We start from the raw sequence: 13318 nt of genomic DNA, 5'->3' as shown, positions 1-13318 counted from the left end.
GTACCCCTGGCAGGATTTTTCTGTGGGGAGAGGGCTATGGACTGAGGGGATAGAGGGAGTGCTTGTTTGCCCGGTATATGCGCATAACCTACCTGGAGGGAGGAGAATATCCCTGCTCAGTAGGTTTAGATCATGTCATTATTACAGAGCAAGGACAACTTAGTCAGAGGACCAGGGTTTCCGGGAGTTTATGCCTAAAGAACAATTTTCGGCCCAGCAGGGTACCTCAGGCCAGTAGTTCCTTCACTCAGGAAGATGGAGACAGGTTGATTGTCTGAGCTCCTTTCGGAGTCTGGAGATGAAGTAAAGTGAGACCTTGTCTACTAAGAATAGAAAAACTAATCTGGCATAGCGGTGGGATTCTGTAGTCCTAGCTACCCGGGAGATTGAGACAAGACCATTGCTTGAGTTTGGAAGAGTATGAGGTTGCTGTGAGCTGTGACACCATGGCCCTGTACGCAGGGTGATAGAATGACACTGTCTCAAAAAGAAAAAAGTAAAGAAAGAAACCAACAGGAACAATTTCATTCCTTTAATGAAGTTCCTAGCGAGAAGAAATGCTGCTGCATTTCCACACATGTATTTAACAACACAGGAAGACAGGTCCCTAAATTTTCTAGGGCTTCTGAAGTTTTCTTTCTCCTATTGGGTGAAATAGGATGTGTGTGATGTTTTTATTTCCTTTCTTGTGCCTCCCCAGGCTGGGTAACACCACCAACACAGATGCCCAGCACTTCCCCTTCCCTTCAGTCCACATCCCATCCAGGGCATAGGAGACAGTGTTGATAGTGGGAAATGGGACCCTGTGCTACCTGGGAATCCCATTCTCGTCAGGTGCACCCCCAACTCCCAGCACCCGCATTGGAAGTGGTCTAGCCTTTTCTGTTGGTGCAGGGGCTTCAGCTGGTAGATCTTCTATACCTTTCTTTTCCTTTTGCTTTTTTTTTTTTTTTTTTTTTTGCCTTTCATTTCTTTGATGGAGAGATTACGGGGTCATGGAGTTGATCTTGGGAGGCCTTTCTGGTACCTAGCTGGCGATTGACTATCCACCCTACAGCGTGTGGACAGTCAATTCCTGGCATACAACCTCATGCAATGGTGCCTGCAGCCTGAGGGTTCTGGTGCCTGACACGTGTAGAGAGGTACCAGCCAGCCAAAGCGGCGGCATGTGAATCAGCCTGGCTATTGCTGATTATTTTCCACTGGCTAAATTTTGTGCTTTGGCAAGTAAGTGCAGGTAGAATCTCAACGTTTATCCCCTCTGGCCTTCTCCATTCATAGGACTGTCAACATTTTTTTGTAGGCAGAGTGCAGCAGCAGCAGTGGGTGGGAACAGTTGGTGTGCCCACCTGTCGATTCTTTCTGCACAACTGGGGGTCTCCCCACCCACATGTAGAGAGGAGGATCTACCTGCTGAATAGGTTTCAATTAAGTGGTTATTAAACTGCAAGGATACCCTACTCAAAGGGGCTAGGCTCCCCTGAGTTTACCCGTACATAAACAACAATTACTTTCTGTTAATTTATTTCTTACTGAAAATAAATACAGCTACATTTTTCCACAAATGCATTTAACATCATAGCAGGACAAGTTCCTAAAGTTGTTTTTTAAGAGATCCGGTCTTACTTTATTGCCCTTGGTTGAGATGTCACTGCTCACAGCAACCTCCAACTCCTGGGCTTAAGTGATTCTCTTGCCTCAGGCTCCTGAGTAGCTGGGACTACAGGTGCCCACCAGAATTCCCGACTATTTTTGTTGCTGTTCAGCCAGGGTTGGGCTCCAACCCACCAATCTCGGTACTTGGGGTGGGTGCCTTACCCACTGAGCCACAGGCGCCACCTAACTTCCTGTTCATTTGCCTGCTTATTTTTCTTTTCTTTTTTTTTATACTTCACTTTATGACTTACAATTAAGAAATTATTTGACCAGCTCGGCGCCTGTGGCTCAAGCGGCTAAGGCGCCAGCCACATACACCTATTGGAGGGTTCAAATCCCCAGCCCGGGCCGCCAAACAACAATGATGGCTGCAACCAAAAAAATGACCGGGCGTTGTGGTGGGTGCCTGTAGTCCCAGCTACTTGGGAGGCTGAGGCAGGAGACTCGCTTGAGCCCAGGAGTTGGAGGTTGCTGTGAGCTATGATGCCATAGCACTCTACCCAGGGGGATAGCTTGAGGCTCTGTCTAAAAAAAAAAAAAAAGAAATTATTGTTTGACCAAATATTAAACACCTTTGAAACCATGTACTATGTCATTCATTATTCTTTTTACATGTATCTTTTTTGAGCACCTACTATGTACCTCGTATTATGGCAGAGAGGTCTAAATAGGAAACTGGTGATATGTTTAGACTGTATATTGAGCACTGCCATGGTTTATTCCTTTCTAGAGCAGTTGCTTAGCAGGGCTTATGTGGGAGTCTGCGAAGTTAACAGTACCTGAATGGTGGTATTATAATAGTCTGGAGATGCTTGGAAAGACCCTGTTGAATTGGATGTTTCTGATTTATCACATCTAAAAGAGTTTCTTTAGGAACTTAAAATTTTTTTTCTTATACATGTGTATATTAGGTTTCCACTTTTGCCTTCACAGAATTAAAAAGGCTAAATTTAATGACAATAACAATATTTAACATAAGGACTGAGAATAAAATCCTCATAAAGAACGAATGAAGATAAATGACATTCAGAAAAGAAATCAGACGATTTGTGCAACGAAATATTAAGCAATAGTAATAGTAATAATGCAAAGAAAGTTACATTCACATTTTCAGAAGTATGTCTCTTATAGAATACTTTGATCAGTTAACTTCTTCTTATTTTGTTTTTTCCAAAGTCTCAAAAAAATAGACAACTAATATTTATAAATAAAAGTAAAAGAAAATTTCAAAAAAACAGATCATGCCAAATCTTATAGACAATAGAAAAAGAAATACTTCAAAATCATTCTACTTAATCTGGATATACCTGATATTAAAATCGGAGAAAATATATTATTATAAAGGGAAAATTACAAACATATTTCACTTATAAATGAGGATGTAATATGATAAACAACATATTAACATGTTGAATTAAAAATTAATGTTTAAGTAATGTACTTTGGTCCAAATTAAATACAATTTATATGAGAATTAGTCACTAATTTCTTTCTTTTTTTTCCTTGCCCACACCCCTCACTCCTCTGGTCTCCCCTTCCCCCATACCCCACCTTGTCATTAATTGTCATTAATTATCTTCATATCAAAGTTGAATACATAGGATTCTTACTTCTCCATTCCTGTGATGCTTCACTAAGAATAATGTGTTCAACCTCCATCCAGGTTAGTACAAATGCTGTAAAATCCCCATTATTTTTGATGGATGAATAATATTCCATGGTATACATATACCACTGCTTACCAATCCATTGCTGAGTTGAAGGACATTTAGGCTGTTTCCACATTTTAGCGATTGTAAATTGGGCTGCAATAAACAGCCTAGTACAAGTATCTTTATAATAAAAGGGTTTTTTTCCTTCTGGATTGATGTCCAGTAATGGGATTGCAGGATCAAATGGAAGGTCTAGGTTAAGTTCTTTAAGGTAATTCTCCATACTTCCTTCCAAAAAGATTGTATTAGTTTGCCATCTCACCAGCAGTATAAAAGCATTTCTTTTTCTCCACATGTACGCCAGCATCTGCAGTTTTGAGATTTTGTGATATAGGCCATTCTCACTGGGGTTAGGTGATATCTCAGGGTGGTTTTAATTTACATTTCTCTGATAATTAGGGATGATGAGCGTTTTTTCATATACTTAATAGCCATTCGTCTATCGGCTTTAGGGAAGATTCTATTCATGTCTCTTCACCATTGATGTATGGGGTTGTTGATTTTTTTCTTATAGATTAATTGAAGTTCTTCATAGATCCTGGTTATTAGACTTTTGTCTGATTCAAAATATGCAAATATCCTTTCACATTGAGTAGGTTTTCTATTTTCTTTGGTGGTTTTCTCCTTGGCTGTACAGAAACTTTTCAGTTTCATTAAATCCCATTTGCTTATTACTGGTATTGTTGCTATTGCCATGGCAGTCTTCCTCATAAAGTCTTTCCCCAGGTCAATATCTTGCAGTGTTTTTCCTGTTCTTTCTTTGAGAATTTTTATCGTTTCGTGCCTTAAATTTAAATCCTTTGTCCATCTTGAATCAATTTTTGTGAGTGGAGAAAGGTGTGGGTCCAATTTCAGTCTTTTACATGTGGATATCCAGTTCTCCTAACACCATTTATTGAATAGGGAGTCTTTCCCCCAGTGGATGTTCTTGTTTGGTTTATCGAAAATTAGGTGGCTGTAAGTTGTTGCTTTCATTTCCAGGTTTTCTATTCAATTCCAAATATCTATGTCTCTATTTTTGTGCCAGTACCGTGCTGTCTTGACCACTATGGTCTTGTAGTATAGCCTAAAATCTGGTATAGTGATACCCCCAGCTTTGTTTTTGTTACTAAGAACTGTCTTAGCTATACAGGTTTTTTTCTAGTTCCATACAAAATGCAGAATCATTATTTCCAAGTCTTGAAAGTAGGATGTTGGTATTTTTATAGGAATGGTGTTGAATCGGTAAATTACTCTGGGATGTATAGACGTTTTAACAATGTTGATTCTTCCCAGCCATGAGCATGGTATGTTCTTCCAGTTGTTGTTGTCCTCTGCTATTTCCTTTCTTAGGGTTTCATAATTTTCTTTATAGAGGTCTTTCACCTCTTTTGTTAGGTATATTCCTAAGTATTTCATTTTCTTTCGGGCTATGGTGAAGGGAATTGTGTCCTTAATTAACCTCTCATCTTGGCTATTGTTGGTGTATACAAAAGCAACTGACTTGTGAATATTGATTTTATATCCTAAGACATTACTGTTTTTTTTGATGACTTCCAAGAGTCTTGTGGTTGAGTCTTTGGGGTTCTCCAGGTATAAGATCATATCATCAGCAAAAAGGGAGAATTTAACCTCCTCTGCTCTCATTTGGATGCCCTTTATTTTCTTGTCTTGTCTAATTGTATTGACTAAAACTTCCAGCACAATGTTAAATAGTAATGGTGACAGAGGACAACCTTGTCTGGTTCCAGTTCTAGGAGGAAAAGCTTTCTGTTTTAGTCTCTTTAGTAAAATACTAGCTGTGGGTTAGTCATAGATAGCTTTGATCAGTTTAAGAAATGTACCACCTATGCCTATACTCCTCAGTGTTCTAATTGAAAAAGGATGTTGGATTTTATCGAATGCCTTTTCTGTATCCATTGAGAGGATCATGTAGTCTTTGGTTTTACTTCTGTTGATATGGTGAATAACGTTTGTAGACTTACATATATTAAAACAGCCTTGCATTCCTGGAATGAAACCTACTTGATCATGATGTATGACTTTTTTGATGATAAGCTGTAATCTATTAGCTAAGATTTTATTGAGAATTTTTTCATCTATATTCATTAGCGAAATTGGTCTGAAATTCTCCTTTTTAGTTGAGTCTTTTCCTGGTTTTAGTATCAGGGTGGTGTTTGCTTCATAGAAGGTGTTGGGGAAGATTCCTTCCTCCTCAATCTTTTGGAATAATGTCTGCAGTATAGGAGTAAACTCTTCCTTGAAGGTTTGATAGAATTCTGGTGTGAAGCCATCAGGGCCAGGTCATTTTTTTGTTAGGAAATTTCTTACTGTTTCTTTGATCTTAGTGCTTGAAATTGGTCTGTTCAGGAGATCTATTTCATCTGGGCTAAGTCTGGGGAGAGGGTGTGATTCCAAATACTGATCCATTTCCTTCACATTATCAAATTTCGGGGCATAAAGTTTCTGGTAGTATTCAGAGATGATCTCTTGTATCTCTGTGACATCAGTTGTTATTTCCCCTTTATCATTTCTGACTGAGGTTACTAGAGATTTTACTTTTTTACTTTCTAATTAGTCTGGCCAAAGGCTTATCTATTTTATTTATTTTTTTAAAAAAAATAAACTTCTTATTTCATTAATTTTCTGAATGAGTCTTTTGTTTTCAGTTTCATTGATCTCTGATTTAATTTTGGATATTTCTTTTCTTCTGCTGGGTTTAGGCTCAGATTTGTTTTTTCCAGTTCTGTCAGATGGTTTATGAGTTTGTTGATGTACTCTCTTTCTGTTTTTCAAATGTAGGCTTCTTTTTTTTTTGAGACAGAGCCTCAAGCTGTCCTCCTGGGTAGAGTGCCGTAGCATCACAGCTCACAACAACCTCCAACTCCTGGGCTTAAGCGAGTCTCCTGCCTCCGCCTCCCAAGTAGCTGGGACCACAGACGCCCACCACAATGCCCAGCTATTTTTTGGTTGCAGCCATCATTGTTGTTTGGTGGGCCCGGGCTGGATTTGAACCCACCACCTTAGGTGTATATGGCTGGCGCCTTAGCCACTTGAGCCACAGGCGCTGAGCCCAAATGTAGTCTTCTAAAGCGATAAATTTTCCTCTCAGGACTGCATAGGTTTTGGTAGCTTGTGTCATCATTGTTGTTATACTCAAGGAAGTTAATGATTTCCTTTTTAATTTCTTCTTGCACCCAACTATCATTCAGCATAAGGTTGTTTAACTTCTATGCCTGTGGGTGAGGTTGAGTGTTATTGCTGGAGTTGAGTTCCACTTTTAGTGCTTTGTGGTCTGAAAAGATGCAAGGTAGAATTTCAATTCTTTTGATTCTGTTGAGGTTTGCTTTTTGTCCTAGGATATGATCAATTTTGGAGAATGTTCCATGAAACGATGAGAAGAATGTATATTCTTTATCTTTGGATGGAGTGTTCTATATATGTCTATCAAGCGCAGTTGTTCTAGGGTCTCATTTAAATCTCTGATATCTTTGTTTAATTTCTGTTTGGAGGATCTGTCCAGTTCTGAGAGAGGGGTGTTAAAGTTCCCTATTATTATGGTGTTATAGGATGTCATAGTGCTCAGACTAAGCAAGGTCTGTTTTAAGAATTTAGGAGCTTTTAAATTGGATGCGTATATATTTAGAATTGAAATGTCTTGTTGTTGTATTTTTCCCTTGACCAATATGAAGTGACCATCATTGTCTTTTGTAACTTTAGTTGCTTTAAATCCACATGTATCTGAAAATAAGATTGCAACCCCTCTTTTCTTCTTCCATTTGCCTGAAAAATTGTCTTCCAACCCTTAACTCTGAGTTTTAATTTGTCTTTCAATGTGAGGTGTGTTTCCTGCAGACAGCAAATAGATGGCTTGTGTTTTTTTAATCCAGTCAGCCAATCTGTGCCTCTTCAGTGGGGAATTCAAGCCACTGGCATTTATTGAGATAATTGACAAGTGTGGTCGTGTTCTATTCATCTTATTTTGTGAAAGTCCATTGCTTAGTTTTGTCTTTTGCATCATTGTGGAAACTAGGTTCTGTCCTTAAATTTCTGGGTGTTTACTTTGCAGGAGGTCCATTGTGATAGTCAGTGTGTAGGACAGGTTGAAATATTTCCTGTAAAGCTGGTCTTGTGGCAAATTTCCTCAGTGTTTGCATATCAACTAAAGATTTGATTTCTCCATCAATTTGAAAGCTTAGCAGGATATAGAATTCTGGGCTGGAAATTGTTCTGTTTAAGTAGGTTAAAGATAGGTGACCATTGTCTTCTAGCTTGAAAAGTTTCATTAGAGAAGTCTGCAGTCACCCTAATAGGTTTGCCCCTGTAGGGCAGTTGGCGCTTAGGCTTGGCAGCCTGCAAAATCTTTTCTTTTGTCTTCACTTTAGATAAATTCATCACAATATGCTTTGGAGAAGGTCTATTTCAGTTGAGGTGACCAGGGGACCAATATCCCTCTGAAAGGAGTATGACAGAATCTTGAGTGATATTTGGGAAATTTTCATTTATAATCTCTAGAATGGCTTCCATTCCTCTGGGGCATTCTTCTTTCCCTTCTGGGATACCTATAACTCATATGTTTAAATGCTTCCTAGAGTCCCACAATTCTATCAATGAACGTTCAGCTTTCTTTCTCTTCTTTTCAGCCACTTTAACAATCTGGGTTATCTCAAGAGCTTTATCCTCTGCCTCTGAGATTTTTACTTCAGCATGGTCTAATCTGTTGTTAATACTGTCTGTTGCATCTTTGAGTTCCATAATTGACTGCTTCAGTTCCTTCAGCTCTCCTATATCCTTTCTGTATTCTTCATATTGTTCATCTCTTATTTGATTCTGTTTTTGAATTTCCTTTTGGTTATTATCCACTTTCTCAGCAATTTCCTTCATTATTTTCATCATATGTATTTTAAATTCCCCTTCTGTCATTTCTAACATTTCTTTATAGGAGGAATCCTCTGCTGTAGCTACCTTGTGATCCCTAGAAGGGGTTACTCTGGACTGGCATTTCATGTTGCCAGGATTTTTCTGCTGATTTTTCTTCATGAGTGCTTTCTTGTATCTGTTTCCTTACCCTAATTTTCCTTTCACTTCTTCTTGCTCTCAGTTACTATGCCACTGTTCTAAAGTTTTAATGAGTCCTTTTGGTGCAAGACCAGAAGGATGAGAAGATTGAGGAGCAAAAAGGAAAAAATATTTTTTAAAAGAGAGAGAGAGAGAAGAGGGGGTGAGTAAAAGGAAGTATTGACAAAAAGAAAAGGCACCAAAAGAAAGAAACAGGAGTAATATAGGTGTATATAGGGTACTATGACTCACCCTTAAAGACCCCCAACCTCTGGGGGTTCCAGATTGGGTTATTCCCTTGAAGGCAACAGCTCTTTGCCAGCCGGCTCAGACACAGTACCCCACCTCCACCAGGTAGAGAGGAAAGACAAAAATACTATAAATCAAACCATAACAAACAAGCAAAAAACCCTAATAGGATAAAATTGGGGGTAAAAAACAAATAATAGGGGCAGAAACAGTGGCAAAAATGAAATTCTAATTATTAAAGAAGGCAAAAATGGAAGATTATATTTAAACTAGAATAATGAAAAAAAGAAAAATGTCAAAAAAATGTTGAAATTTTAAAAAAATGAAAAAACAAAACCCCCCAAACCAAAAGACCAAACAGTATATGTATCTTGATAAATATTGTCTGGGCAACAGGTGATCTGAGGGATGAGAAGTTAATCCCAAAGTTGATACAGCTGTACAAGATGGAGACTGGAGGCCTCAGCTGATTTCACAGACTCTGCAGGCTTAGGAGCCCAAATGTCTCCTCAGCCCACTTAAAAGGCACTCCATACCTTGAATGTTGGCCAAGCAGAAACTTTGGGAGGAAAGCACTTATCCGTGGGATCTCTCCTGGCGTGGCTGCCTTCTTATCCAGTATGCCAAATCCAGTTTCCCTCAATGCCCCTGAGGGCCAAGGCTGTTAATCTGCCAAACACTTGGATCTCCACACTTCCCCAGCATCTCAGCCCCCACCTTTGGGCAGCTCAGTCATTAGATTACTGGCCCAAGGTCTCCTGGCCAATCCCCGCGCTGCAACACGCAGGGGCAGTTCCCCCACAATTGCTGTGCGGGCAGCCCACAGCTGAATAGCATTAGCTCCTTACCAGCTCAGCAGCCCAGTCCCGGGCCCCAGACAGTGCCCAAAGTCATCCGCACACTGGTCCAAGGTCTCCCAAGGCAGTTCAATGGAGTGTCCAAGTCCAGAAAAACCAAAACAGCCCCCAGGCAAGGCTCTTCCCACTTGCAGTCTTGCTGTTGCTATAGGTACAGCTGCAGGCTGCCTCCAGATGAACAAATGGGCACCCACTACTTGCCAGTTTTCCACCACTTCCATCCTCCTTGTGGGGTTCAGAAGTCTCTCACTGACTTCCTGGGTCACCAGAGGACAGCCTCTGGGCAAACCCACTGGCCTGAGATGCCTAGAGTCTTCTCTCCCCACTCTCACTGCACCCATTTACACAGAAGCTGCTACTAAGCCACCATCTTGATTAGATCCCTGCCTATTTTTCCAACTGGATCTTTAAAACTAGATACTAATAGTAAGGAGTGGGTTGCTGTTTTATAGGCACCCTATGGTTTTATAGCTCTTAATCTAAATTTAGCATTTTGTTTTTCTTCCTTTTGAAAAACAAAACCTACATGCTGCAAGCCACCATATGCACGGATTGCACAGTGAGTCGAGATGGCTCTCCATAGCCTTTGAGGTGAATTTTAAGAGTACACCATCATCAGTCTCCTGAGTTATTTCGAAATGTTTTTTTCTGTGTATTTTGGCTGTAGGATTGGTCTATCATGTGGGTAATCTCTACTTCTGTATTTATTTATTATTACTAGATCTCAATGAGTCTACTTTTTCCCCTTCTAGCTCTCTTTTCTGTAGGATGTACTATACTGTAGTCACATACTTTGATTTAATATATCAGAAATTTACAAATCTGTTTTATACTTTTTATGTTGTTAGATATTTACAATCAAAACTTTTACTAAGTTATATTAACTTAAAGTGAATTTAAATTAAAGTAAATTTAGTCTTACTGGGGAAAAAAGGAAGCAGTCTTTGGCTACTAGAGAGAGATTCCTCTGAGTTACAAGACATAATACGTATTTGTAATTGTAAGCTCCTTTTAAGAAGTACTCTATAAAAGGAAGTTTAGGGGCCTATCATCAGGTATGTGTTGGCTAGAGAAAAAAACAGTAAATTTTTCGTCATCTGTAAGCATTCCCTGGTATGTAGTATAAGGGGGCCTGGGTTATCTTAAGGACACTTCTGTAAGCTGCCAGAATACTACACTTCGGTAAATTTCTTAGTACAGGGGTTTAGAAAGAATTCTCATGTGCTAGCTATTTCAAGGTTCTTACATTTGGCTGACCTAAAAGATAGGACCATTATTTGAAGACCAGGGGATAGCCATTTTAAAAGAGCCCCATCCTCAGGCACCTTTTTCTTACAGTGGTAGTTCCTCAGGCCCCCAGTACATTTGGGCCACCACCCTTTGTGTCTGGCTGCCTGAGACTTCAAGGCCAAGCTAAATTTCAGTGAGATTGCTCAAGTCAGAATATTCCCAGTTAGTGAGTTTGGTTTCAACTCTATGCCCAGACTCAAGATATTTCCAGTGTTCTCAGTCAGATCCAGTGCTAACAATATACTCTCAAATGGATATGTTTGGGTCCATTCTTAGGGTGATTTTTTTTTTTGAAACAGAGCCTCAAGCTGTCCCCCCTGAGTAGAGTGCTGTGGCATCACAGCTCACAGCAACTTCCAACTCCTGGGCTCAAGTGATTCTCTTGCCTCAGCATCCCAAGTAGCTGGGACTACAGGTGCCTGCCACAATGCCCGGCTATTTTTTGGTTGCAGCCGTCATTGTTGTTTGGAGGGCCGGGCTGGATTCGAACCTGCCAGCTCAGGTTTATGTGGCTGGGGCCATAGCCGCTTGAACCACATGCACTGAGCCTCTTAGGGTGATTTGATAGGGAATCATTTCCTTTAGTCCAAGAGGAAACCAAGACCACCCTACCTAGAATGGTTCTGCATGCTACAGAGCCAGACTTTAAGGCTGGAAGTCACTTGGTTTTAGCCATCTTAATATGGGTTGGAATTCTTCTCAGTAGCAAATGGGTGAGAAAAAGGTAACCAGGAGGGGTAGTAACAAAGGGCAATTTAACATTACTGGTACAATACTTTCATCTACAGCAAAGTTTTAGCCATTCCAGAAATACCCATTCCATATCATACTTTCCCGTGGAGAAGTGGAATTGTAGGAAAGTCAGAGTCTCTTGGGCAGGACTAAGGAAGGGAACTCCAGCAGACCCATACTGCCAGGACATATGTGGAAAGTGTGTCCTGAGTTGAATTTGAGCTTTGGAACATCCAGAGACAGTCATCAGGCCTAGAAAAGGCCAGAATGGCTGACTATAGGGCACAGGAAACCCAGATAGCAGCCACCTCATCTCAGAATTAGGAGAAGCACCCACAAAGGAGCCTTGCCCAGTGCCTGTGGGCATTTGGGCTCCTGCCACTTTATCACCTACAGGGCTTACTGCAAGGTTGCCAGCACTCTGAAAGAGGTCTGCCATCAATGCTATATAGGTTAGAAAAGTGTATGTGGGTTGGGGAGACAAGGGGTGGGGTGTAGTAAATTCCTTCTGTTTCCTGTGTCTTCAACAGATCAGTGTTCCTGGGCAGTATGATTTTTCCATACATGTTCGGAGTATTCCCCTTTATCATCAGCCCCAACAGGGTAATGCTGAGGTGTCAAAGAGTATACACACCCATTTATGCAGAAGAAGAAGAAAACACTTTTGCCTTGTCCTTCTTGTCCAGGGTGTAGCACACTTGAGTTGGGAAAAGGATGTACAACTCTGCGTATTTTGCCCAGCAAGTCTCTGGGTAGTAGCTGTCCTGACATGAACCTAGGTCTAGACACAAGTCCTCACAAGTACACATGCTTCTTCTACATGTCTTAAATAGCAAACCTCCAGGTGGGAGCTATCCCCAGGTGGATCTAGGCCTGGTGCAAGAAGAAGGGGTGTCTCACAGGTGGCACTTGCTTCCCTCTCATCATCCTGAGTCATGCCTTCAACCCCACAGTCTGCCAGGGTGAGAAGGGCCCCAGCACTCAAGCCTGCTGTCTAGGGTTGCAGTTTCTGGTGACCCTTCACTCCTCTCCAGGGCCCTGTGGAATGCTGGTCACACTAGACCTGATGGTGGTCAGCTAGCCTTTGAACAACCTCTAAGAGTGGGCAAATCAGAATGTTTGGTGGTAGGCAGGTGGTGGGGTTTAGATACAACTGTATGTCCAGTCGTTATCTTATCCCTGAGGGCTCAAACAGCCCCCAGTGCTCATAGTATAACTTTGGGATTAGGTCCGGTCAGGTCAGGTCTGTTCCCCCTAGGCCTTGAAGGGCAACTATTCCTTCTTTGTCAAAAAGGCAAATGAAGTGCTGCTCTGAAAGGCTGAAGTAGAGATTGGACATACCTTCCAGTGGTTTTCAAATGCATAGAGGTTGCAAAAGAATCTCTCATGGTTTTTAATCTCAACCATCAGAGCACTTAAGGCTGGAGGTTGTGGCGTCTGCAGGTTGGAAGTTTGAGTTTGGAGCTCCAGCCAGGATGATCAAGGTTATTTGCAACGACTGTCTTGGAAAGGCCCGACTTAAATGCACCACCGATGATACCACTGGGGACCTTAAGAAGCTGATTGCAGCCCAAACTGTCACCCGTTGGAACAAGATTGTCCTAATGAAGTGGTACACGATTTTTAAGGACCATGTGTCTCTAGGGGACTATGAAATCCATGATGGGATGAACTTGGAGCTTTATTACCAGTAGAGCAGACTTCCTTTCCCCTGTTTTACCATTCTTTCCTCCCACACTGGTATGGATGCTTGTTTTTAAAATTCACATTAGAAAGTAGTCACCA

General features: G+C 40.9%; 1 protein-coding gene across 1 annotated transcript; it reads left to right on the top strand.

Moving 5' to 3' along the window:
* The first annotated feature begins 13008 nt into the window (after positions 1 to 13008).
* On the top strand, positions 13009 to 13227 carry LOC111721728 (ubiquitin-like protein 5). The gene has a single exon (XM_023509085.1). The coding sequence runs from the start codon at positions 13009 to 13011 to the stop codon at positions 13225 to 13227; it is 219 nt and encodes a 72-aa protein (XP_023364853.1).
* Positions 13228 to 13318: the final 91 nt, after the last annotated feature.

This window comes from Otolemur garnettii, unplaced genomic scaffold (genome assembly GCF_000181295.1).
Source record: "Otolemur garnettii isolate 467f Iridium unplaced genomic scaffold, OtoGar3 scaffold00344, whole genome shotgun sequence".
Lineage (NCBI taxonomy): Eukaryota > Metazoa > Chordata > Mammalia > Primates > Galagidae > Otolemur > Otolemur garnettii.
This window is presented reverse-complemented; position numbering and strand designations above follow the sequence as displayed.

Bases quoted from the DNA above. Each gene is read 5' to 3' on its own strand.
- LOC111721728 (XM_023509085.1), top strand. From the start codon at position 13,009: ATGATCAAGGTTATTTGCAACGACTGTCTTGGAAAGGCCCGACTTAAA.